The sequence below is a fragment of the Phaenicophaeus curvirostris genome, chromosome 5 (assembly GCF_032191515.1).
Source record: "Phaenicophaeus curvirostris isolate KB17595 chromosome 5, BPBGC_Pcur_1.0, whole genome shotgun sequence".
Taxonomy (NCBI): Eukaryota; Metazoa; Chordata; class Aves; order Cuculiformes; family Cuculidae; genus Phaenicophaeus; species Phaenicophaeus curvirostris.
The window spans coordinates 26,598,403-26,621,895 of record NC_091396.1 but is presented as its reverse complement, the minus strand read 5'-3'; the positions used below and the strand labels follow the sequence as shown (position 1 = coordinate 26,621,895).

At 41.2% G+C, this 23,493-nt stretch overlaps 2 protein-coding genes across 2 annotated transcripts in view; both read left to right on the top strand.

The window, feature by feature from the left end:
• The window catches only part of GANC (glucosidase alpha, neutral C), a 29,072-nt gene extending 14,605 nt beyond the window's left edge, over positions 1–14,467 (top strand). Inside the window, exons 12-24 of the mRNA XM_069858035.1 lie at positions 688–814; positions 1,712–1,791; positions 2,681–2,824; positions 3,222–3,318; positions 3,697–3,798; positions 4,276–4,519; positions 6,159–6,223; positions 7,244–7,320; positions 8,564–8,638; positions 9,058–9,171; positions 9,702–9,814; positions 11,354–11,457; positions 12,295–14,467. Coding sequence (XP_069714136.1) covers positions 688–814; positions 1,712–1,791; positions 2,681–2,824; positions 3,222–3,318; positions 3,697–3,798; positions 4,276–4,519; positions 6,159–6,223; positions 7,244–7,320; positions 8,564–8,638; positions 9,058–9,171; positions 9,702–9,814; positions 11,354–11,457; positions 12,295–12,404 — 1,452 coding nt within the window. The 3' untranslated portion in view covers positions 12,405–14,467. The remainder of the gene's footprint in view (positions 1–687; positions 815–1,711; positions 1,792–2,680; positions 2,825–3,221; positions 3,319–3,696; positions 3,799–4,275; positions 4,520–6,158; positions 6,224–7,243; positions 7,321–8,563; positions 8,639–9,057; positions 9,172–9,701; positions 9,815–11,353; positions 11,458–12,294) is intronic.
• Positions 14,468–16,772: 2,305 nt separating this feature from the next.
• The window catches only part of CAPN3 (calpain 3), a 30,599-nt gene continuing 23,878 nt past the window's right edge, over positions 16,773–23,493 (top strand). The window contains exon 1 of the mRNA XM_069858047.1: positions 16,773–17,399. Coding sequence (XP_069714148.1) covers positions 17,106–17,399 — 294 coding nt within the window. The 5' untranslated portion in view covers positions 16,773–17,105. The remainder of the gene's footprint in view (positions 17,400–23,493) is intronic.

Below are 23,493 nucleotides of genomic sequence, written 5' to 3'. Positions count from 1 at the left end.
GCTGTGGCACCAGTCCTGGAGCCATTTGTTGATTTGCCAGACTTGACTGGCTTTTTCAAACCCCATCCCTTTGACAGTGAGGACTCATGAAAAAACTACCTGCACTTCAGAATCCCTTATCTCTGCTCCCAGGGCTCTGTAATCCCTCTTGATACCCCTCAGACAGCCCCTGGCTGTATCACTGGTGCCCCATGAAACAACAGCCGTGGACTGACATGATACAACAGTCAGTGGGCTGTCAAAGCCTTGGTAGACTCTTGCTGGCATCCCTGAAACGTGCCTGTGGTAGGCAGCTCACCACTGGAGACTGGGCCTGGTTAGCAAATGAGTGCCTTTGTACCTCTTAGAAGTGTGTCTCCCACTACTATAATCTTTTCTTCGTTGCACTGGTTGTTATCCAGACAGCAGATGGGCTGCCTTACTCAGCTCCAGTGTCTCTCCAGATGTGACAGGTGTTTCTTGTTTCAGAAGGGTAAGCATGAATGCATGTCCTCATTGTTAATTCAACTATTATATGTAAGTCTCGTGCAGTATCTACAAGAACTGGTAGTTGCTTTCTAAATTTGGTGACACTGCAACCTTCTTTACTTGAAGTGAAATAATCATGTCTTTTATCAAAAGTGAATTGTTACTGTTTTATTCAGTACAGTTGATTCTAATGATGCATTTTATTTTCTTATTCTGCAGCTTGTTGTCATTATAGATCCCCACATTAAGGTTGATCCCATGTACACCCTGTATTCACAGGCAAAAGACAAGGGATATTTTGTGAAAGACAGAAATGGGAAAGATTTTGAAGGCATCTGTTGGCCAGGTAAAAAAACCATCTGTATCTACATTTCAAGCTGTTAATATTAAAAAATTGCAGAATAGAGACCCATGGAAGTGAAATTAAACTCTTACAGTCCTTGCATTTTTTTGAAATCTTCATTATTTCGAATACTTTGTGATTTCTTTGGTACAGTCATGTTGTAATTGCCTCAGTTGTACAACTTCCTCTGTTGGCTCTGCAGGTAGTCCTAGTGCCTAGAGCTAAAGGAGTTGCATTTGTTGAACAGCCGTCCCTCTTCCCAATTTGTCTTGGGTAACAGAAATGCAGTCTATTCTGTTGCAGTGAGCACAACTTATGTAGGCTGGATGAAATTAAGCAAACCCCAATACTGAAGTCTTTGATTCAATCATAATACAGTGATTTAGCATGTTATTTTTCATGAGGAGATCTCATTGTAGGGAGGCAAAGAAGTTTGTCCCCCTTCTTTCCAGACAGAAAGCCTGCAGTCCTGGCAAAGGAATAAACATGGAAAAATTAAGGACATATTACAGCTTCTAGTAGGGTTCCAGGATGTAGTTATTCAGCTTCTCAGAGACGCTTTCCTGTTTGGGCTCAAATTACCAGGGATTCTGTCTTTCCCTGGCTTCCTGTGCACACCTGAATGTATTTCAGTCTGCTAGTAGCCAGTCATCCTTAACTGGTGCTGAGCTTCAGACCTCCAGAATCTGTGTTGGTCTGCAGAACATAGCAAGAGGTGTACTGAGTTCCAAGTCAAGCTGGAATTTGCTCTTGAGCTTTTGTATTAGAAACAACAGCGACCACATTATTGCTGCCCATTGTGGAAAACATCCTAGCTTTAGGCCACTGCATTCAGGTGCAAAAAAAATGCATGCATACTCTAAAAATCAGGTAAATAATTGAAATCTCCCACATTCACAGGTTCCTCTTGCTACCTGGATTTTACCAGTCCTGAAGTGCGAAAATGGTATGCGGATCAATTCTCCTTCAAAACATACAAGGTGTGTATTTACTTGCTCTGATCTACTTATCCCAGAAAGTCTGAAAATGGGGAAAAGAGAGAAGATAAACTACTGTCTAAGCAAGCTGGTGGCTCTTGTAGTTGTATTATCATAATGTGGAGACAAATATGTTGATAAGCTGTTGTATCACATAAAAATTTTCTTCATGAACTTGTCTGCACTATGAAAATAGGAATCCATGTGCCACCAGTGAACCTGCTCATGTAGTTGCAGCAGTAAGTTAGACAAACTGTAGGTATTTTAGCAACCCATTACCTAATACAGCTGCTCCAATTCCAGTTTTTACTACCATGATTGCACATGAGGAGTGATGTGGGAGTGCTTTCTGATAGCTCATGGTCACTTCACCCTGACCTTCCTTCCAGCACTCCTGCCTGGTGCTGAAAGTGTCTGGGTGAACACTGCTGAACACCTCCAGTTCCCACCCCCAACCCTGAAGTTCTGCTTCTCAGTAGGTTTGTTGAAACCATTCGCCAGTAGACGTGCTTAGTAGATATTTCCCATGCTGCTTTTCCTCTTCAGTTTTTCTCTTCTGGCCTGCTCTGATTTTTCCCTCATTTAATACTTCTCTTTTCCATGCCTCTTTTCCTTCACCAGAAGGCAGGAATAGTAAGTACCTACTGAATTTTGTTAGAACAGCAGAAATCAAGGGGGCTTGCAGGCTGCCATCCTGACCAGAAGGGCCACCAAGAGAGATGAGATGAACAACTGGCAGCTTTCATGTGACCACAGGACTATAATTACCACATCTTGCTTTGCGACTCCTGTTTCTGCTCATACCCCAGACTGGTCTGACAGCCACTAGAGATAAACATACTAAGTCACAGCAATGGCTCTGTTGTGTCCTAATTGCAAACCTGTGTCATAGGGATCCACTAATATCCTCTTTGTATGGAATGACATGAATGAGCCCTCAGTCTTCAAAGGGGCAGAACTAACAATGCAGAAAGATGCTCTGCACTACAACAGCTGGGAGCATCGGGAAATACACAACCTCTATGGATTCTACCAGGTAAGAGTATCTGGAGACACAAACTAGCAGTTATTCTCATGAAGTATGTCTAATGTGATAATTTACGCAGTAGAAGTATTCTGTAACCTCCTCCAAGGACTGAAACTCTGCTATGCTGGATATTGCTGTATTTGAAATCAAGTCTGTGATTGGTCACATGAAAATGTGACAACATCTGTGCTGCTCAACAATAACAGTGTAAATTGCATTGGCTGTAAGTGCACTGGTTTTTTTTAATTCAAGTATATTGTAGTAAGAAGATCTCACTTTAATAGCAGGTATTATTTGTGGGAACAGATTTCTTAATTTTCCTGCCTTGGAAGGGCTAAACATGCAGTGTAGCAAATATCCTAAACATAGAGTTTGTCTTCCTGACTTTTCTATTCATGATTTTCAGCAAATGGCAACTGCAGAAGGACTCATCAGACGTTCTTCAGGAAAAGAAAGACCTTTCGTCCTCACACGATCTTTCTTTGCTGGATCACAGAAGTATGGTAAGGACAGACAAACTGGATACCTTCCATGCTGCTTTGTTCTATTAAGTTTGGTGTGTAATAGAGTCTAGAGAGGACAGAAACTATCTTAGAAATAATGACTCGGTGAGCTTATAAGAGTGAGTGATTAAGAAAATCAGGAGAGGCTGGCAAAGTATGTACAAGCTAAAGGCAGAATAACAACTTGTGTCCTGTCACAAATGACTGCCTGCTTTTATTGTGTATTTCAGGAGCATGCATATATAAAGGAAAAAACTTTGCAATGAACAGAATTCACTAGTAGTTCATAACCATTCTTGTGATCTTTCCTTAACTGCAAGCATAAGCTGAAGCATATGCTCAACTTCACTGTGTAATGCTGAAAATGGGTCTTTCCAGGGGCAGTGTGGACTGGAGACAACACTGCAGATTGGGGTTATTTGAAAATATCCATACCAATGCTTCTTACCCTCAGCATGGCAGGGATTTCATTCTGTGGAGGTAAGGTGTTTAGCTCCAGTTGCTCACCGGTGCCACCAAGCTTATATCCCGAGATAAACTTCACGACAAATGGTGGAAAGCTCAACAGTCCAGTGCATTTCCAGAGAGTTTCACAGATTAGTCTGTTTTTAGAAGCCAATAACCTGGCTCTCACCATAATTTTTCCACTAGCTCTTACATAATGTTTGAGTCCCGTCTGGAGCAGGTTGTGTTTCATAGCATCACTGTGACAGTCCTGTCTCACTGGGGAAGGTACTCACTTAGCCTCCAAAAGCTCTCTTGAGATTTTTGTTAAAGAATAACTTGTACATGAGTTTTCCATTCTTGTTTGGACAAGCAGCTGCCCAAGAGCAGAACTGCAAGCGCACTCTGAAATGCATGAATTTATACTCTTGGAATGTTTATTAGAGGAGAACTTCACATTTTTCAGAATAATTTCCAAAAATGTGTATTTTTATTTGTCTGCGCAATATCTAGCTGATGTGGGGGGGTTTATTGGAGATCCAGAACCAGAATTACTTGTTCGCTGGTATCAGGCTGGAGCCTACCAGCCCTTCTTCAGAGGTCATTCTAACATGGAGAGCAAACGGAGAGAACCGTGGCTCTTTGGGGAGAAGAACACCCAGATCATCAGGGAAGCCATTAGAGAGCGCTACGTCCTCCTGCCATACTTATATACGCTGTTCTATCGGACACACACAGCGGCTGAACCGGTCATGAGGTAAGAGCGTAGGTCAGGAGGTTTAGTCATTATTTTCAGGAAGTTACATGGAAGAGGGAAGTTAAATTACCATCTCTTAACTTTTGTGATTACTTATTTAAATATTAAAAAGAAAAACAACACAAAAATTACTAAATTCTACTTTCACATATTCTGCAAGCTTTGCTAGGGTCCGCAGAGGAAGAGTTTTTTTCTAATGATACATGTAACACACAAATTCAATAAACACTGCACATATTTCAACGTACTGTGGACTCCAAACTTCTCCAATCCACACTTACAACAATGCTTAATGGACTCTGAACTTCCTTACCTGACAACATAAGGGTCATTTTGCCCCTCATGAAAATATTTGTTACTGATGCATTATTTCTGTTATAAAAGCTTATTTCTTATTGATAATTTGATCATTTATCTCTGCAGTATATGTTATATATTTTCTTATACTAGAGTATCTAGTTTCTAGAACAGAAATTAAATTAGAAAACAAACTTTTGTTCTGCTGCTCTGTAACCTCTAATAAAGTGTCTCAATGGAACTGAATGCAGCAATCTTTTCAGTGAGGGATGAATATCACTACTCTCCCTGGTACTGCTGTATCTTTGAAATTGCCCTAGATCTATCTTTTGCACCACATGTACCTTTACTTTTGTTCTTATGCAAATACAAAACACCTCCTAAGTTTTAAAAATATAAAGATCTTTTTGAAAAGGATTGAGTTTTGAAGATGATTTGCATTACAGACATAGTGCGAGCATCTGTCTGTACATGTGTAGGTGTAGATGCGCCCATTATATACACTGAAATAGACAGTGGCTGGCTGTCATTCTTGAAATGAAGTTCATGTTGACACGTGCACTGCCTGCAGTATTAAATAAAACTTCATTTACATTAAATTGCTGCAGTGGGTACAGAATTAGAGAGGAGGCATGGTATTTTTCTTGCTGAGACAAGCAGAGTGGAAAATGTGTCTCATTCATTAACAAGTACATGAACAGCAGGGCTGCAGTGAATAAGTGGATGCCTATGAGTGAGCAGGTGAGACAGACTTTCTATGTAAGGAGACTTGGACCCTGTCTCTAAATCAGCTGTTATTGTCATAATTGCTCAAACTTATATGTAGAATTCCTGGTATGTAACCAGATGGTTATTGCACTACCCTTTCTTGAGAAAGACTGAAAATGAACCTTGGTGCAGGTTTTTCAGTCTTGACCAGGAGGAGATATGCTGTATAAGCAGTAATGAGCTACTGAGAACAGGAAGGATTCTGCTCATCACGTGTCAGCATCACTGGTAGACCATGACAGAAAGGTTTATCCATCTCTCCTTGGCTAGAAGGAAAGTGTATGTGTGTAGTGCAAGTCTGTAAGGAAAAAGGCAAGAGGGAAGAATGTGAAGCACAGGAGGCCAAACCAGAGATACACTGGAGTTTCTTCACCCATGTTGTACTGGGAACTCTCATCAGTGACTCAGAAGGGGTACTTTAAGGCATAGAAGAGGACCTTGCCCTGTCTTCAGTTCTTGATAGCTGTACCTTGTAAAAAGAGGGAGAAAATGGAGTCTGAAAATGGCAGAAGGCCTTGGACAGACTGGTGGGAGAGGAGAAACTAACTGAATCCTGCTATCTGTCTTTCTACAGGCCTCTCTGGGTAGAGTTTCCAGGGAAAATAGAAACTTTTGGTGTGGAAAATGAGTACATGCTGGGTAAGCAGATGTCTTCACATTATCTGGAATTGGAGTTAAATATTTTTGAGTGTCACATGACAAAAAGAAAACATGAATACTCTGAGACTTTTAAAAATTATATTGTAACTGAATATTGAAGTTGAGACATCTGAAAATGAGGGTCATATGAGGTGCAAAAACTGAGCTCAGTCTCACTAGACACTTGGAAAAAACATGATTGGTTTTGACCTGAAACGTGGAAGTTCACTGTAGCAGCTAAGACCACAGTATGCTTCAGAAATGACAGTAGCAAACAGGTACCATCCAGAGCTAATTTTTTTTTCTCTGATACGGCTGGCTGCTAAAGTCTATTTTCTCAGAAATTAAGAGATTAGTGTGGGTATAAATCGCGTTCAGTCTATATAGGAAGAGAGAATGTGAGTGGAATGTTGAATTTCTTAAATGTTTTGTAACCTCTGGGCTCAAGAGTGCCTGCTAATGGCTTTCAAATGAAGGGACATTCACTTCTCATGCAGAAATCTGACCAAGGTAGGTAGGACATGGCAACAAAGCTAAGTGTGGTGAAGAGGAGCATTCCAGAGGGCTCTGGCAGTTAAGCTTGCATCACCAGGGGGCAAGAAGGGAAGAAGTTTATCAAACTCTACAGTCTATATACATTAATGGTTTTTTTTAGCAGTAAAGAAGAACTATCTGCAGTGCAATAAGCTTAAGCAGATTTTTTTTTGCAAGGACGTTCTCATCTTCAGTCATGTGGTTAGAAAAGAGTAATTTTTTGTTCATTCCAAGAACAACAGGCAGACGCCTCTTAGACTATGAGGGACTCAGAAGTGCCTCCAAAGTGAAGCCCAGCTGCATCCCAGTGCCATAACAGAACAAGACCCAATCAGCCATGAGCTCTCTACACTTGCCTTTTTTTCCAGTAGAAAGTGTACCTAAGAAACTCTCCAAAATGGGTGTGGAAGGCTGACAAGGCTCACAGCTGCTACTCTGATGAGATGCAGCCTTAAGGATCACAGCCATATTTATGTTTTTCTCCAGGAAATGCTTTGTTGGTGCATCCAGTCACGGAGCAAGCGGCCAAGGCAGTGACTGTTCTGCTTCCAGGATCAGAGGAGGTGAGGATGAATATGTAGCTGTTCAGCTGTTCACTCCAAAGAAGTATCTATACAGCAACTTTCCAGCTCCCCATCTTGTAGTTGCTGTTCATTGCTGATGTGCCAAGAGCTGGCCAGGCATTATGTCTTTCTGAAACTTCCTTCCATCTTAATACCTCACAGGGCTGGCTCACAGTAAATCTACTTTCTTGCTTTTCCAAGAGCTGCTACACAAGTCTCGGGTCTCTTGTAATTTTAATCTCCCCGCAAGGCTTGCTGCTTCTTATGGAACACCAGAAAAACACCTTCAAGAAACCGTCAGTTCCTTTTTTTCATGTATTTCTCTTTGGGTTAAACTTCTCTTTTATGTGATAGAAAAGGGGTTTTTAAAGAAAGGTCTTAAGGAAATGAGAGGGAAGCTGTGGAGAGGGAAGATTGTAACAAGGAAATACAAGCCTCAGTAGCCTGGGATGTGTGTTGCAAACACTTTCACATATACGGAGAACAGGTCCTCTCTGAAGTAAAGTTGTTTATCCACAGGATGGCACTATGATCCACTCCTACACAGAGTGTTTGGCTGCAGCAGCTGAGAGGGCAAGAAAGGGAAAGAGTCTGGGGAAAACAGTTCCTATGGGAAAGCCTGACACTAGCAAGGAATGAGAGGAAAGACAGCAGCAGAGGGGTCTGTGTGTGAAGTTGTGCAGAGCCTGGTGACCCCATTAATGGACCTGAGGACGCTTAGAATTATTCTCAATACAAGGAGAAAAACAGATGAGGCTCTCAAAACAAGAAGAAGGTTTTTATCAAGATCTCTGTGGGAAGTGACTGCCTGGCACACTTAAAGCAGTTAAAACTGCTGGCAAGTGTGTTGCATGGAAAGTTTCAGACGTAGCTCTTTTTTGTCACCTGTTATTAGCAACTTTGTTGTTAATTTTCACTTCACTATAAATTTGCTTATTCTGGTACTCAGCATTTACAGATGAAAATAAGGAAAAGTATTTCACTATTTTGCACTTCCAGATGCTCTAAGATGTGCAAGATGTTATGCAAACTGTAAAAAAGATCAGCTTATTTTTGTGCTTCAGGAATGGAATGAGAATTCGTTCTTTCCATCCAGAAGGTCATTAGGTTAAAAAGTAAATGCTATTTCTTGCATGTCAAGTAGGAACAGTGACAGTAAGGTTAAGTACAAGAGTGACTGCATCTGCAGGGGAAATAGCTCTCACCATATGTATCATGCTCATTCTTTTTTCATTTTTCCTAGATTTGGTATGATTTCAGAAAATTTAAACGCATGGAAGATCAATTCGCTCTGAAGATCCCAGTAACACTGGAGAATGTAGGTTTTGTTTTAAAATACTGCTTCCATTGAGCAGAAAAAAACCCACAAACAGTCTTTTACATTCGCAACATTCAGAATCAGAAAAGTGACTCTTAAATTTCTTTCTAGGAATGTAGTTTAAAATAGCTTCTGTAGAGAAGAAAAGTCCCATCTCTTTGTTGTTACACTAATGTGTGTTGGTGGTAGGGAAAAGTGAGATAATGTAAGGGTTACATTTCCAAGCACAGATATTTCGCTTATACACAGACAGGAAGATTATTACTATTCTCATTTTCAGTTGAATAGTTTTCTTTATGTATTTATGTAAGAGTTAATTTCTGAGCTTTGATAAGAGCAAGCTTCAGTTCTCCCTGTTCTGATTTAAAATTAGATGATCAGAGCGTATGAGCTTTCTACCCTGGCTTTGTTTTTGGCAGATTCCTGTGTTCCAGCGGGGGGGCACTGTGATACCTCTGAAGACCACAGCTGGAAAATCCACTGAATGGATGACAGATGTTTCTTATGAGCTCCACGTGGCCCTGGACATAGAGGTACCCCAAGATGACATTCCCTTTACAAAGTTGTTTCCTACTCCATCTTATATTCTTAGGTCCTTGCTGCCTGTTCAGTCAGCACAATGGTATATGCATCTGTAGGCCTACTGGCTCTCCTCCAGTTCTTCTGTTTGGGAGGGCCCCCACCTGCCTCCCACTGTTCCCTCAAAGTGAGACAGAACATCTTTCTGACCTTTCTGAGCCCTTCTCTAGTCCCTTTGAGGAAGGAGTAGAGAATAAGCAGACTACAAATTTCCTCTTGGACACGGAGAGAACTGCCCATAACTGTCTCTTCTAGTAAATGAGGTGACATTTGGCACCCACATCAATTCACAAAACCAGGCTGTTCACGTCTTAAAACACTCTCAGAGCTGGACTCCCTGACCCTTCCAGGGATACAAGTTGCTAAAGAAAAATAAAAACACATCCTTCACTATGAAGCATAACATATAATGAGATATTTTTGGTTTTGTTTTTCAGTGCTAGAAGCTGCTGTTAATTTGTACTCCCTCTGGTGTGTTTCACAGGCCCGTGCAATAGGTGAGCTCTACCTAGATGATGGACATTCATTTCAATATCTCCACAAGAAGCAGTTCCTGTATCGGAAATTCATCTTCCACAAGAACATTCTCTCTTCAAGGTAACAGCAGTTATGGACAAATGCCACCAGCACACTGTCATTAGAAATGCCTTTTCTAGTTCATGAGGCCTTCTTACAAATGTAGAATTATTAGTCTCATCTGTTGCTTAATGAAGTTCTAGAGCATGCAGAATCTGCCATAAAACTGCAAAGGTAAATAATGTTTTGCATAAGTCTAAGGGCAACAGATGAACACACGTAGTTGTCTCATACTGTTTCAGTTTAGTTAAACCTACAGATTCTGCAGATTTATTCCAATACAAAGAGTCATGAGCAAGAGTAAAGCTTGTCAGCAAGACAAAAGAGAGAAACTGGGAGAGTCGTAAATATGCAGTGCATGAAGTGTTCGTATTTTCTAAGATGTATTTCTCTGAGGTCTTCTTCACTGAGATAGTGGTCAGTCACTGGAGCAGGGTCCCCAGGGAACTGGTCAAGGCACCAAGCCTGTCAGAGTTCAAGGAACATCAGGACAATGCTCTTGGCTGTGTGATTTAGTTTAGGTAGTCCTGCAAGGAGTGGGTTATTGGACTCAATGGTTCTTAGGAATCCCTTCCAGCTTGAGATACTCTATGAGGAAACCACAGACACCATTACATATAGTCTCCAGAAGTCATCAAAAAATGCACCATATACATTAGCTTGGTAAAATATACAAGAAAAATCCTTGAAAGGAAGCACAAGGAGACACAGCCTGCGACGTTCAAGTGAAACAACCTAAAAGCCAAAAATATCCATAGATGCTTTTAAAGAAAGAGATGCTAAGTATGTCACTATGTCACTTTTACTGTTAAAGAATGTCACCCATGGGGCTGTCCAGTGCATAAACAGTGATTTTACAGGCATTTCTTTATTGCTTCAGGGTTCAAAAATATGCAGGAGGTGACCCTAAAACTAGAAAAATTTAACACAGAGCAAAACTGTAGGCTAGCTTGGATAAAGTACTTAAAAATATGCTACAAATCTCTTTATGAGATATGAACTATGAAAAGCTTAAGAATTTGGCATGGAAAAGAAAAATATTGGTAAATTGCTAGCAATCTAGAAGTTGGAAAAAAGTAGTTTTGAGATGAATGAAGTAACATTCTCTTCAGAAAGTTTCATTTTGATTGAGGTTTTTTAAGAGCTTATTAATAAAAATAAAATTTGTTACAAAAATGAGAGATAATTGTGCCTCAGATTGAAACATCTTACTTGAAAAATGTTAAAATATGTTAAAATTAGCTTTAAATTTATACTTCAGAGTTTTAACTACCATTTTGCAAAAATCTGGAACTTTTCTGGTTGACAAAGCCATGCTTTTTTGCCACAAAGTATCTTCTCAAACTTTTTTCTTTTAACTTTGTGAAATGTGCCAGGCAGTGAAAGATTAGCTGATAATGGGAGGAAGTTTTACTTGTTCCAGGAGAAAGGTAAATAAAGGAAAGGAAGGCAGAATAGGGAACTCTCAGCGTGAGACTGAAGTAGTACTTTCTCTCTATGATGCTGAACTTTTGCTGATGGACAGAAACTAATGTACAAGAAATCATTTTCTTTTTTCAGCTGCACAGATGAAAGTGGACAATACCACACTGTATGTGTGGTTGAACGGGTGATAGTTCTGGGATTTGGACAACAACCCACTTTTGTGACAGCCTGTTCCAAGGGTAATGAACTGACTTCTATTTTACTCTGATTTTTTTAAATACTGTTGCTTTGCTGCCATTCACTACAGGTAGCAAACTCATAGCCCTTTAAAGGAAGTGTTACAACATAGGGGCCATCTTTGTTTAGTTTTATTTGCTATTTTTTCATATGAAGGACAGAATTTAGTGGAAGGAGCCAACAGCTACTCAGCACTAATATTACATGCAGAACTGAAGAACACTTGCTTTATAAGACAACAGATGCCTTAGTAAAAGTGGTTCAAAATTAACAAGTTCAGATAACTCTGTCCTGCACAGAATAGGACCAGTGACAGAATTTCACGTGAAGTACCATTTGCTCGGATCTGTAAGCCTGCCTAGTCTAGAAGAAGAAACGTGCAGACAAAACCAGGATTATTTTGTTATTCTCTTGCTCATTTAAAAGTGCCCAGAATTCGAGACTATTTGTGGTTCTCTGGGATTTGAGGGATCCCATATGTATAGGCAGGTGGCATCTATGGAGGTGTCTTACCATTTCTAGCTGCTTTCCAAGCACATCCCTTCACTTGGGAATTTTATGGACACAGACTTTCTGCCTACACCTGTCAATATCAAGGACCTTAAGATTCTTGGAGGAAAACCTATGCTGAAACAAGGGTTATTCTTTTCAGAAAAAAATCCTTGAATAGTTCCAATAGTTCTGCTGCGTTCTTATATACTGGGAAGATTTCACTACTATAGCTTTCTTTCCACCAGTGGCAGGAACAGTCTGAACTAGAAACTGGAAGGAGTCATGTTTAAATGTGTTTCATAAGGGTTTTTCTTAAATCATATATTAAACTCTCTTGTTTTGTTCAGGTGGGAAAGAGAAAGAAGTGGTTTTCACATATGCTACAAAGACCTCTACGCTGACATTGGAAAATTTAGCCCTGCGTGTTGATGCTGACTGGAAGATTTGCATCAACTGAAAAGAGGCACAAGTTCTTCAGAGAATTCATTGAGACATTGGGGGAAAATAAGTTGGGAGGACTTAAAATGTTCACTTCAATCCAATCCAATCAAGGAACATATTTGCCAACCACACCCTCAAACTAACATGTCCTACAGGTTTTCTTTCAAAGCAGTAATTTAAACTTGGATAGCTCTTCTGTTCAGCAAAAGTCATAGCACTAGGATTTTGTCTTTGGGGAGAAAAGCTAAATACTATCTACTCCAGGCTAGCTTCAGTTAGGCATGAAGGTTGAGTTCTGCCTTCAGTGACACAAAAAAAATCGTAAATTGCTGGGGTGAAATTGTTCCTCATTGGCATGGGGTTTAATGTAAGTATTTGGAAGTTCTGCTATTCAGAAACTAGAGTAGTTGAGAAGAGCAGATCTAGGCATCAGTAGATATGCCAAACACAGAGGTTATCATTCATTAACTGCCTCATGAAAATGAACACAGAAGCCACCCGGTGTGATTACGGACACTTCCCCTTTCCACTCTTTCTTACAATGCAAAATTAGGCAGTCTGTACAGGAAAGTAAACAGCAGACTAGCCAAATAGTTCACTCTCTGAAGGTGAGGTTTGAGTAGGTTGTGCCAGTCAGTTGCGCAATAGTAAAAGACTAAAGATAGTAACGTGGGAGTTCATCTCTCCATTAGCTGGCTTTGAAACCGATGTTTGGATTTTGAAAAGGCACAGGTCTATGTAAGTGGAGTACTGGCTTAGGGAAGCAGCTACTCGCATGGAAACATTTTCCATGTTATTGCTAGCCTCTCTTTGTTAGCATTACTTAAAAAAAGGTTTTTGTTAGGAAAGAATTGTTATTTTTGGATGATTGGATGTCATTGCTTAAAGCCAGCCCAGTGAAGCAGCTTTGCTTAAGGAGAACTCTGCTTCTTTCAATGCTTGCCAAGGTTTGGCTTCCTTTACACATATTTTAGTAATTTCTTGGTCAGTTTTTAGTGTCTGGCTGAGATTTGAGCTTGATATTTGTAAAGCAAATTTTTGACTTTAATGGGTTAGCTTTGCATTTAATCATCCCACTTCAAGCTTATTCACCCACTCTCTTACAACTCACCCTCACCTTCCCTTGCCTTCCTTTTCCCACTGTCTCCGCAAACAGTATTGGGTGCGTCCTGATGTTTTCTTCCCTCTCAAACCTAGAAGACATCCTGAGTCCCACATCCCTTACATCCTGCCTGTTCCCACAGCCTTTTCCATGTCGGGCATCTCTTTCCATGGGCTACGATTGTTCCACAGCTGAAGTTGTTTGCCCTTTCCCATTTGCTACGCTTGTCAACTCTATTATTTTAAAACCAATTCTGCTTTGAATCAAACCTGAACATGCCATCAGTTTGGTTTTGTGGATATAAAAGGTCAAAATGTACTTAATTTCTTCTAAGATAGGAAGAGGATAGAAAGATAAGGAAGTATTTTCTGAAAACATCAGTAAATTAACTCTTAGGAAACAGAGAAGGATGGTCACTGCTTTTGCCAGCTAAAGGTAACGTAACAGTCCCTTCATATGTTGTTCCCTACTCTTCTTACTGAGCCCTCGCAGTGCTTGGTCAGTTATTCCCACCTGCTGCTGTTTGTCCTCCACAGGGCAGATTTCTGGGAATAGCAAGTGGTGTGAGGGCAAACTGTGACTACTCTCTTGACTACCAAGTACAGTTTGCTCCCCACCAAATCTATAGGTTCCTTTTTTCGCTCTGCAGACTGTTTGTCAGCCCTTTCTAGCAGACAGTGTGAGCCTCACTCCAGGAACTGGCAGCCTAAATACCGCTGTGCTTAATGCAGACAAGTTAATCCAGGTAGAACAGCAGCAAATAGATATTTTACATCTATAAGAGAGACAGACCCTGGTTTTGAGATAGACTCTACTTTTGTATCAGCTTCTAAGCTTTGATTGGTAATTACTTCTTATGTTTAAGCACAGCAGAGCTTCTGACAGCATATAATTATTGACTGTAGCATTTTAATGAAATGTTTTAACTGGTGTTTCTGAAGTTGGAAAGTAAGTGAAATAAAGTAACAATGAAGTGAGTTACATGCCTTATTCCTTCCAACCTTCTTTCTACTGCTGAGAATCACTCCTAAGTATTCTTCCAAGAGTATGTGGTTAAAGTGAGTGGCTAGCTTTTGTGCTTTGGCCCTCAGTATATCTGCACAGTAGTAAGTACTTATGGCTCCAATTTGCAGTGGTATGAAAAGCCTAACTTCTATGGATTTCAATAGGAATTAGTTGCTGAAAATCTTGGCAGTTGTGTCTTTAGATATGAGGAAATACATTTCAAAGAATATAATTTACATTGATATTTGTAGCAACTTACATACTTCTCCACATATGCCATGAAGAAATAAGTTCATAGCATACGTTTACCAAAAAAGTAATTTAATTCAATTAGTGAAAACAGCTGGAGATAAAACTTGATAAAAATTAGGTAGAAATATTATCATCCATGTAATTCACTTTTGCTCTGTCTGAACAGCTGTTGGGTACTTCTGTTTGCATGAAATTAAATTGTAAAATGTGGTTTACTTCCTAATGGACAAAGGGTTTATTTTGCTGTTTGTTGCAGACAGCACGTCTGTTCTTCTCTATGGTAAACTGTGTTTCTTTGAAGACACCATTTGTCTTCTACTAGGAACTTCTGTTTTTCACAAAAAAAACCCAAAAATGTGTAACAAAACCATCTGCCCAGTAAAAAGTAAGAAAAGGAGAAGCTGTTTTTTTGAACAAGTATAACCACAAAATGCTCCTGAACGTCCATGAAGAGCAGCTTTGGGTTAGAAGTGAGAAGTGCACGTGCACCTGCCATTGCCTGTGCAGACACTGATTGAATTCTTCACTGTAGCAGTAGGTCATACTCTTGACACTTGCTGACCATACCAAGAAAAAGAAATTTATAAAAATACTGCTAATCCACAGCCCACAAGGAGATTGTCAAATATGACACCTGTGCTACTGACATTCTCCCTGAAACAGAGCTCTGTGTAGAGGGTTTTTGTATTGGGCAAGAAGGAAGACTATGAAAGAACATTTGCACAGTCTCCAAAATGAGCATTTTTGCTGAAGCTGTGCAGTGAGAGGCCCTTGCATTGCTTTTGAAATATCCTGTAAAGAGTGACACATGGCTCTGCCAAGCTGTCCTGCAAAGTAATGGCAAATATGAGACCTGAAATCCTTGCACCTAAATGTAATGAGGAAGTCATCAATTCTGTATCCAGACAACCCACCCTGAAGTAGTTGCATTCCTATTTCCATGAACACTTGAATCTGTTCTTTCTGATTGCCCTGTTGGTGCAAAAAGGCTTGCATTCGTGATAAAAAAAAAAACTATTTAGGCTACCATTAGAAGACTGACGTTTAATACTCCCAGAGGTCAGTCAAACTTGCCAACTGTATTCTCTTCTTTAAATGTTCCCCTACTGGAGTTTCTTTTATGAGCTGTAGAGATTGACCATTGTACTGTTTGAAATGTGAAAAAACAAGCAAATGGCTGAGAAAGAAAAAAGAATCAACGCTTTGGAAAACATTGTAGTACTAAGGCAGAAGGTCAGCAATGCGTACATGAGCCAGAGGCCAGAGACAAATGTCATTAGGCAAAAATAACACTGATATCATTGTGTGATTTAAGATTTCCCAATCAAAAAAAAAATAGATTAAGGTGTTAACAGAGGTTTTCATGGCACGTGACACTGTGTCACCTTTTAAAGAACTAAGTTATAGAAAAGAGCAACAGGTGTTTAGATTTTCATTCACAGAGACCATGAATTTGTCTCTTGTCTAACTGTTGTGTGACAAAAATGTGCGAAGTCAAATATCTCCTCTTGTAACTTTTTCTGCCCCTTTATGAAGAGGTACCTTTTACATTGGAGGTAGCTATCACCAGGTGAATCTTAGTGCTGGCAAGCTGCTCTCTAGAGGAGCCAAAGCCAGCTGGCGGGTATTGACCAGACCTCAAAGGCATCAAATAATTACCTTTATCACCACTGGGAGCATGTCTTCAGACAATCCTTCTACTAGTAAAAGTTTCTATGTATCATTTCTGCAGCAAAGGGTAGAAACAACTAGCTGAGTACAACAGTTCCTTCAGGAGTGTCAGGACTAGTTTATTGGCTGGCAGTGCTTCCCAAAGTAGCAGGAGTTTGTGTCCTAGTTTCATTGTTCTCCATACTTAAGGAAAAGACGAGCTTCTTGCACAAGGAGTCAGCCTGCACACAGAGCCTGTCCCAGGAACATGCATGGACTTGGCACGAGCTGCACAGAAGACCGACAGCATCTCACTTACCCCCTCCCTCTCACTTTCCCTCTCTCTCACTCTTTGCTAGTAGTTATTTTTAGATTTCACAGGGTAAAGCTTGTCCTTTCTGGACACTTACACATACAGGGCAGGCACACACACACACATGCTGTAGCTACAACTCAGGCAGGAGTTAGCCAAAAGATTATTTTGTTCTACATCACGGAACAAACTCGAATTTCTTATGACAAAACACCACCCTTTGAGAGGATGCACAACGTGCTTGACCACATGGAGTTTTGTTCCTTGCACATTTGACTGGGAGACTTTCAACGGATAGAAAAAGCGGTTTACACAGCAACTTCCTCTTTTCTCGAGTTTCCTTCTAGCTTGCAAGATCTTGTATTCTTTCAACATTTGCTTTAAGCCTGATTCCCATGCCGTCCGCCATAAATGCAGCAGTGGCTCAGCAGACAGGTGCTGGGTCAGGTCCCAGCACTACCATTAGCACCACAACTGAAGGTGCGGGTGGGGGCACAGGAGGAATTTATTCTGCCATTATAAGTCGCAACCAGCCTATTATCAGAGTAAAGGAGAAGACCTATGAAGAGCTTCACAAGAAGTGCCTGGAGGAAAACATTCTCTATGAAGACCCCGATTTCCCACCAAATGAATCCTCTCTCTTCTATAGCCAGAAAATCCCCATCAAGTTTGAATGGAAACGACCACATGTAAGTATCATGTTTGCTGAATGCCTTTTATTTTCTGTAAATTGAAGTATTCACCCTGATCTTACATTTTTGCAGAAAGTGTGTGTTAGGGAAGGTAGGGGGAATAGGGTGGAAGTGTATTTCCTTAGAGCTCTCCTGGAAGATAACTCGCTAGGGCTGTGGAAGCTCAGAGAATGTGTATATAAGGACTAAAACACAAGAAGCCAAAATGAAGCAAAACCCAAGATAGACTGAAATATGTAGGAGAAAAAAAAATAAGGAGTTTAATTTTCTTCTTGAATGATTTGCTGGGCATTTTCTTGACTGAAACTACCAAAGAAAAATTCTCCTAATTCTGCAGCAAGTTACTGGGTTTGCCAAGGCTCAATTTTTAAACACTACTTTATTTCACTTAAGACTTTACTTTTGTATTCTGCTAATTCTTAATTTGTGAAAATAAAAGGACAGGTTATGGTCTGAACCATGCTTTTATTTGGTTGGTTGTTCCCAACATTACTAAGCCAACTGGTAAAGGTTGTTTAGGATATTATCCAGTTACCATGAGTGTAGGTGTTGTAATCTCTCTGAGGACTCAAGCCTACCTACTAATCCCATTTATTTTTCCTATCTTGTGGGCAGACCCCAGCCAGCCTCCCTCTTCTTTCCCACCCTGAGCCTCTCACACAGGCAGAAGACTAATTCCTCAACTCCCAGTTGATTCCCCATCCTACTGCAGGAGTTCTCTTCTTTCCCTGTCATTCCTGCTGGGCAGCTGCTCCTCTCATGCAATCAGCCCCCAGGGACACTGCCCTGTCCCCTGCTGTCCCCTGTCTGGCTCTGAGGATGTGGCTCCAAGGAGCTTCCCCAGCTTGCTGTCCCTGGCAGTTATTGGCTGCCTCTTCTAGATTTGTCATACTTCCCTAACATCCAAATCTGTGCTTCAGTGGCAAAGTGCAGATAAAACTAACCACAAGAACGTAACTAAACAGCAGAAGACCAGGAGCTCTTGTTGGTAGCTGTTACAGGCTCAGATGAAAGCCACATGCTGCTGTCACAACAACGTGAGCAATGCGGGGAGAACAACATGACTCCTTCATCTTCCATGCCCTGTGCGTATGTGCTCTCCTTCCTTCATCATTACTATGGCTGCATCAGCTCCTGGAGATGTGTGTGAATGAGTTAAATGCATCTGCAAGTCAACCATCTTAAAAGGATGGAATTTCCCCTATTTCTACAGAGAGGAAAGTGATGTAGCAGTACTTTGGATGAGTGCCTATATCCTGGGGCAGACAGACTGCAAGTATGCGTATCAAAAACATCAAAACATTAAAAAGCTCACAATGTAACCTCAGACTTGCCTGATAAAACCAAGCATGTACAGATCAAGTTTTCTTTTGGGGAAGGTTCAGACTTCAGGGTCTCTGTGCTGAAGATATTTATTTTTAAGCTACTCATTAATTAAGTTTGGAAGCTCTATAGTTATTATTCATGTAGCAAGAACAAGCTGTAGCTGGGGACCATGTAGACTCAAAATACAACCTAAACATCAAACCCAATGCTAACCGCATTCTTTGACACCAGCGTCCAGGCACCTGGTGTATCTGTGGTGCCAGATGCAGGGAGAGCAGGAGATCCAGAGAGCTGCAGTCTGTGCCTTCCAAGTACTGACATGATCATGGATGCAGCTGGTCCTGACCCAAACAGAGATGGCTGTCCTGCTGGGAACACACCAGTTCTAATTGGTAGAGATGCCTATGACTTCTGTTGCAAATGTGTTTGTTATAAAACAAACCCTGTAATTCAGGTCATTGCTGTACCCAGTACATCCCCAAAGAGGAGAGACACATAGAGCGCATTCTCCTTTCACGTGTCCCCTCCCTCGTCATCCATACCGCAACTGCAAAGTGAGACTTCTCCTGGGCTCTGGTTCAAAAAACCTTTATCTATTGGTGCTGATCTCAGATTGACCCAGAATGTTGCTTCACTGGACTTAGAAACTGTAGGTTACGTAGCAGTGGTAGGAGGGCTTGTCTGATGAAATTATATACATGAATACCCACAACAGACATGTTAACAGATCATCATAAAATCAAATATGAAGTATTAATATTGGATTAAAGAGTATTTTGCTGAGAGATTTAAGTAATCATTGAAGCACCAAATTGAAAGATTTGACGGTACAGGCCATGTTCTGTAATAATCTGTAAAGATATGGACAACTTCTGTTCTTATTAAATTGTGACGGCACTTTTTTTGGCAGAGAAAGCAAATAGCTTATAAACCACAGCCTTATAAAGCAACAATTTTTAATCACTTTGAAATTCATGTCAAACTTGAATTGAATCAGACTAGATAATGTATTCTAAAAGAAAGCAAAATACCAGACAGTTCAGAAGTCCTGAGAGAATATCTTAACCAGTTCTCTCTTGATCCTTTCCCTGATTTCTATAGCGTATTATATGTGCCACATATCCCCAGAAACAGCAATAAACAAGGGATCAGTGTGCTCTAAGATCTCATTTAAAACAGAGAGCTGGGAAATACACAACAAGTTCCTGATTGCCTCTTCCTTTCTGAGTCACCTGAGATCAATTTATGAGAATATAATATACATGAAAGATTAATGCATGTGGGATTGTTGAGTACAAGTCCTTCTGGAAGCTCCAAGTAGTATCTGATGAATCATAAAGTTAATTTAAAGGGCATATGTTTGCCAATTACCAACGCTGTAACCAAGCACTGATGATGGTGCAATTCCTCCACTGAAAAGTGCTTCTTTGCTGTAGCTCTCAGCAAGCTGTGCTGACACATGGAAAGGCTACAAGCCTGCCTTTTCACCTCAGATTTACAAAGACCTCACAGCAAGTCAAGCCACATGGGTAATACCCCCCCACCAATTCCCAGCTCTGACCTGGGGCACTTGCTGAGCCCAGTGTGGGCAACTCCCCCTTTCCCACATGCGGGCGGTCGGGACCAGAGGGTCTGTCCACTTCCCCTGGCAATGACCATGCTGTGACTTAGCCTTTCCCTTGGGGCTCCTGTGATCTATTATTGAGGTGGTGTGAGGTGTTCTGTGTTGCAGCTACAGAGCTACCTCTTGCTTTTGCGCTTCTGGCCCTTCAGGCTCTTCTCTTTGCAGTTGGTGCTACCTGGAGGTTAGGTCCTGCTCTGCCACCTCCCAGAATGATTGACCTCTGCTGCTGTGAGGACAGCAAGGGCATGAGGACTGATCTTGTGCTTTACCATCAGAAGAATGGCTGAAATGCAGGGCAGCTGTGAGCCTTGGCATGGGGGCAGCGAGAAGGCCCCTGTAATTCTACCCAGCTGGTGACTGCCATGCCATGCCATGAATGTGCATAGCATATCTCCTAATACTCAAATCAGGCAAAAGCCAAGTGAGAGTGAAGACTGCAGGATCTATCCCGTGTTTCTGTTCAGAGTATGCATGAGCATGGTTAAAGTATGTAGAGGGGAAATAAAATCTCCCCCCAGTTAATGCATAAAGTTAAATATTCACTCGCCAATGGGATGTTAGAGAGGCCGAAAGAGCTCTTCTTACCTGCACCAGGCTCAGTGACGGGCTGTGTTCAGCTTTCTTAATGGTCTCAGCCTCCCAGAGCTTTGTTACCTGCAAGAGCTTCTCTCAGCTGACAGCAGGGTCAAGATCCCCAATATCTGAGAGTTGAGAAAAAGTCTGCATTATAACATAATGCAGAGCATCAAGAGGTCCTGCTGCAGTCCTGTTTGGATCTAATGACACTAACACATTGATAGGAAGACACTCTGCTTTCAAATGCACTACTGCCATTCTGCTTGCTCACAGCCAGGAGGTCACATTAACTGCCATATTCAATGACTTCCCTATGGGGATCCTCTTCATAGCCAACAAAATCAGCAAGAGGAACTTTCTTTTCATAGTGAATACAACTAAAATCAAGTCAGCAGAGTAGTGGATTTTGCTTAGAATGAAAATGAATAAGTCAGATCATCTGCTGCACAGGTGTGAAGCAGTTTGAATGTAGTAATCACAAAACGTGCGCCTCTGCAGGCAGTACCACAAAGTAAAGATGGCATTTACTGTCACCAAGGGCAGGATTTTCAGATAAGGGTAATCCAACTCTGGAACTCTAAAACCAGCATAGTGTCTGACAATGTGGAACTCCACCTTGAAGTCTGCAGCACAGCCATTTAGTAGAACGGTCTAGAAAATGAGAGGTCAAGGGAGAAACACGAGGCTACAAATTGTCTTAGGTAGGCCAAAGAAGGTGCTTCTTTTACTTGACAGGATCAGTTTAGGGAATTCACTTAGGATGCCGTAGGTTATTAATGGCAGTTTTTAAAGGAATGAATGCCTTTTGCTGCAACAATATGAGCTGTCTGAAGGATTTTTCCTGACATAGAAGGAAAGCTAATGAAAACACAACAAAGGTCAAATGCCATTTTTAGTTGCATGCTGCCTTTGCACTTTCCAGTGCTCCCTTCCAACTGACACGTAAGTACCCTCTGTCCAGAAAGCAGCATGCAGTACTGATGTTTTTCTCCTAGGAGTCTTTCTCCCTTGGTGTAACTTTGATTCTTTGTAATGAGATTACAGTCTGAACTGAATCAACTCAGTACACACAAAGGTCCTTTGGATAGTACCAAGGCCGTCTGAGGCATTCAGATCAGAGGAGACTCTTCCTAGATGAATCGTTGCATCAGTGAAATGCAGCCTACTGGGATTCTCTGTGATAACTTCACCTATGAGATGAAGAGCAATCCCTTGCTCAGTCAGGAATACTGGAAGGACAGACCTGCCACTTGCATCTTGAGCATCAGCTCATCTTGTTCTGTCAAATGAGTACTTTTCATCAGCCTTGGAAGACCTTGAAAACTTTCCCTGTAATTTTGGCTGTACTCAGCACAACAAGCACAGTGGGAGATGAACTAGACCAATATAATATTGAAAGCATCTCCACAGTGAACTAAATGCACCCAGCCACCATGAAGAAGTACAAGAAAACCACTTATGCTGTAGCTAAATCAGTCCATATGACAGTTGTATGATTTGCTCCTTTGCATTCCTTTACCAACAATCCTCGAAAGGAAACAAGCCCAAAACACAGTAAATTTCACTGAGGAACAATAATCACTGTACATTTAATATTTGGAAGTTCAAAGGCACCATTTAACTACTTACATCTAAAACACTATAAACTGTATTTCAGAACTTGTTACTTCAGTAGGAGCATGATCAAGCTAAAAGACAGTAACAGATGTTGAAAAAATATTTTATGAACCCCTGGCATCTTACAGCTAGTTTACAGGAGAGCAGCACAGCAACATGCAAAAGAATATTTTCAACAAAGCAGGTGGGTGGAGAAAAGCATGAAAGCATCTCAAACAGCTGCCTTGACAAAACTAAACCCCAGGACAGCTGACCGAGGCCCAGAATAACAGTACAATCCCTCCATTCCCTCCCTTGAGGAGAATACAGTGACTGCTGGGGCGAGCCGGAAGCTGGGGTTTCTGTCTGGCTATATGACTGATCCAAATATTTGTACCAAAGCAACTCTGCTGATTACTGTGAAGGAGCAAAAAAGTGGGCTCAAGCCAAGTGGAACTACCAGACCTGAAACATGAGTCTGCCACAGCTACCATGAGTCATCCAGGGCTACCCTGATGACATGGGAAAAAAGCTTCAAATAGAAGAGGTCTTGTCAGCTGCCTGTGCTGTCACACAAGAAATCGTCAGTTGTTTCTTCTTTCTCCTTCCCACCCCAGCACTACCATCATCCAGCAGACTGGGCTCTTGTAGTGCTCCTTGTCTTCTTTCCCATTTGTAGCTACTCAGGGGAATGTTTGTCAGGTTGAAACATCTTTCTTTCCTTACCCCCACAAAAGATAAGTTCAAAAGTTAAGTGTCTTATTTTTCTCCCCCGTACCAAGTATTTGAGTAGGAGAGACAGGGTAAGGCAGGGGCTTTTTTTTCTTTGTAGGACAGGTTGTATCTACTTCTTCTCTTGGCTTTTCTATACCCTGCTGTGCTTTGTCCCATGTGGAAAATGTTGTGTAACCCTGTGACAGTCCCACCTCAATTGCTACATAGTCCTTCCCTCCTCAGAGCAACTCCCTT